This window comes from Cyprinodon variegatus, unplaced genomic scaffold (genome assembly GCF_000732505.1).
Source record: "Cyprinodon variegatus isolate N-32 unplaced genomic scaffold, C_variegatus-1.0 Scaffold429, whole genome shotgun sequence".
NCBI lineage: Eukaryota > Metazoa > Chordata > Actinopteri > Cyprinodontiformes > Cyprinodontidae > Cyprinodon > Cyprinodon variegatus.
Window position 1 is genome coordinate 376406 of NW_015150882.1, and position 1355 is coordinate 377760.

At 37.3% G+C, this 1355-nt stretch overlaps 1 protein-coding gene across 2 annotated transcripts in view; it reads left to right on the forward strand.

Annotated features, from left to right (window-relative positions):
- Window positions 1-1355, forward strand: part of LOC107093506 (chordin-like protein 2) — a 17406-nt gene that overhangs the window by 2787 nt on the left and 13264 nt on the right. For both annotated transcript variants that reach the window (XM_015388610.1, XM_015388609.1), the window contains exon 4: window positions 222-367. In XM_015388610.1, coding sequence (XP_015244096.1) covers window positions 222-367 — 146 coding nt within the window. The remainder of the gene's footprint in view (window positions 1-221; window positions 368-1355) is intronic.

Genomic DNA, 1355 nt, shown 5'->3' on the forward strand with positions numbered 1-1355 from the left:
TAATATTGTTATAAATCAATTGTAACAATAACATAAATAAACACAAAAACACAGAAAGGTCAACAGTTCCATGATTCATCAAGTTTAAATGTAAAAAGAATCGGTTTCCTATCGATATCAGCAATGCTGACCCTGCATTTACCTGGTATTGTATCGAATAATAAATTCCCTGTATCGCCAACCTCTGCTAAAGAGAGTGACGGTCCGTGTGTCATCCTCAGATGAACCCAGGATCCCAGCAGGACTGAGGGCGCCTGTCAAAACCTGCAGGCACAATGGGACAGTCTATCAGCCAGGGGAGACCTTCACCAACCAGGGCTTCTTTCCATCCAGGCAAAGCAATCAATGCGTCATGTGCACATGCTCTGTAAGTTCACTCCTGAAGATGCGCTCATCACATTTTTTTATGTTCTGGTAAAATACTATAAACGACAAGAAAAGGAAAAGTAATAAAAAAGATAAAAAAAATAAGCATTTATAAATACTTTTTTAGGAGCATTTGAACAAATATAACTTTACTCACCATTGCTCCTTTTTTTTTATCTTCCCTTCCCCACACATCAATATGGGAAATTATAGTGGAGGAAATAAGTATTTGACCCCTTGCTGATTTTGCAGGTTTGCCCACTTACAAAGAATGTAACAATCTACAATTTTAATCATATGCACATTCTAACAGTGAGAGACAGAATCCCAAAGAAAATTCCAGAAATTCACATCATATGAATTTATAAAAATTGATAACCATCTGATGAGGAAAAACAAGTTTAGACCAGGCTAATTAGCAGATTGGGAGCAGGTGTGAACAGAGGCAAGAAGGGAGCTAGGGAAAAGGACACTGACACAAGAGAGCAAACAGGAAATATCTAAGAACACAAATACAATCAAAAATAACTAGAACACAAAAATAGAAATAAGACCAACGAAAACTGAAAGATAAAACCTGAACAGAACCAAAACCATGACATTTAACCTTTATTTTAAGCAACTTAGTTTGTCGGCATTTTTACAGTTTGCTGGGACTTAGTGGAGTACAGGAACAGAAAGCTGCTTCTCCAGGTTTGGTTCTGATTCTGCAGATTAGATTTGAGCCAAAAGACCTGAGAGGTCTGAGTGGTTGATCAACTGACAACAAGTCTGTAATGATGATTTATAGACTAACAAAAAAGTTTCTTCTCTGAGAAATTGGGAGCCAGGGGAAGAATGTCTACTAAGGAGAAATACATGAGCTACTTTTTTCCAAAGTCCTGCAGAGATTTTATTCCTTTAAACCTTAAGATGTTCTTGAGTCCATAACTACACCCAGATTTAGAGCCTAATGGTGGTTTCTAGCTGGATGAACTGAAACTGTGTAA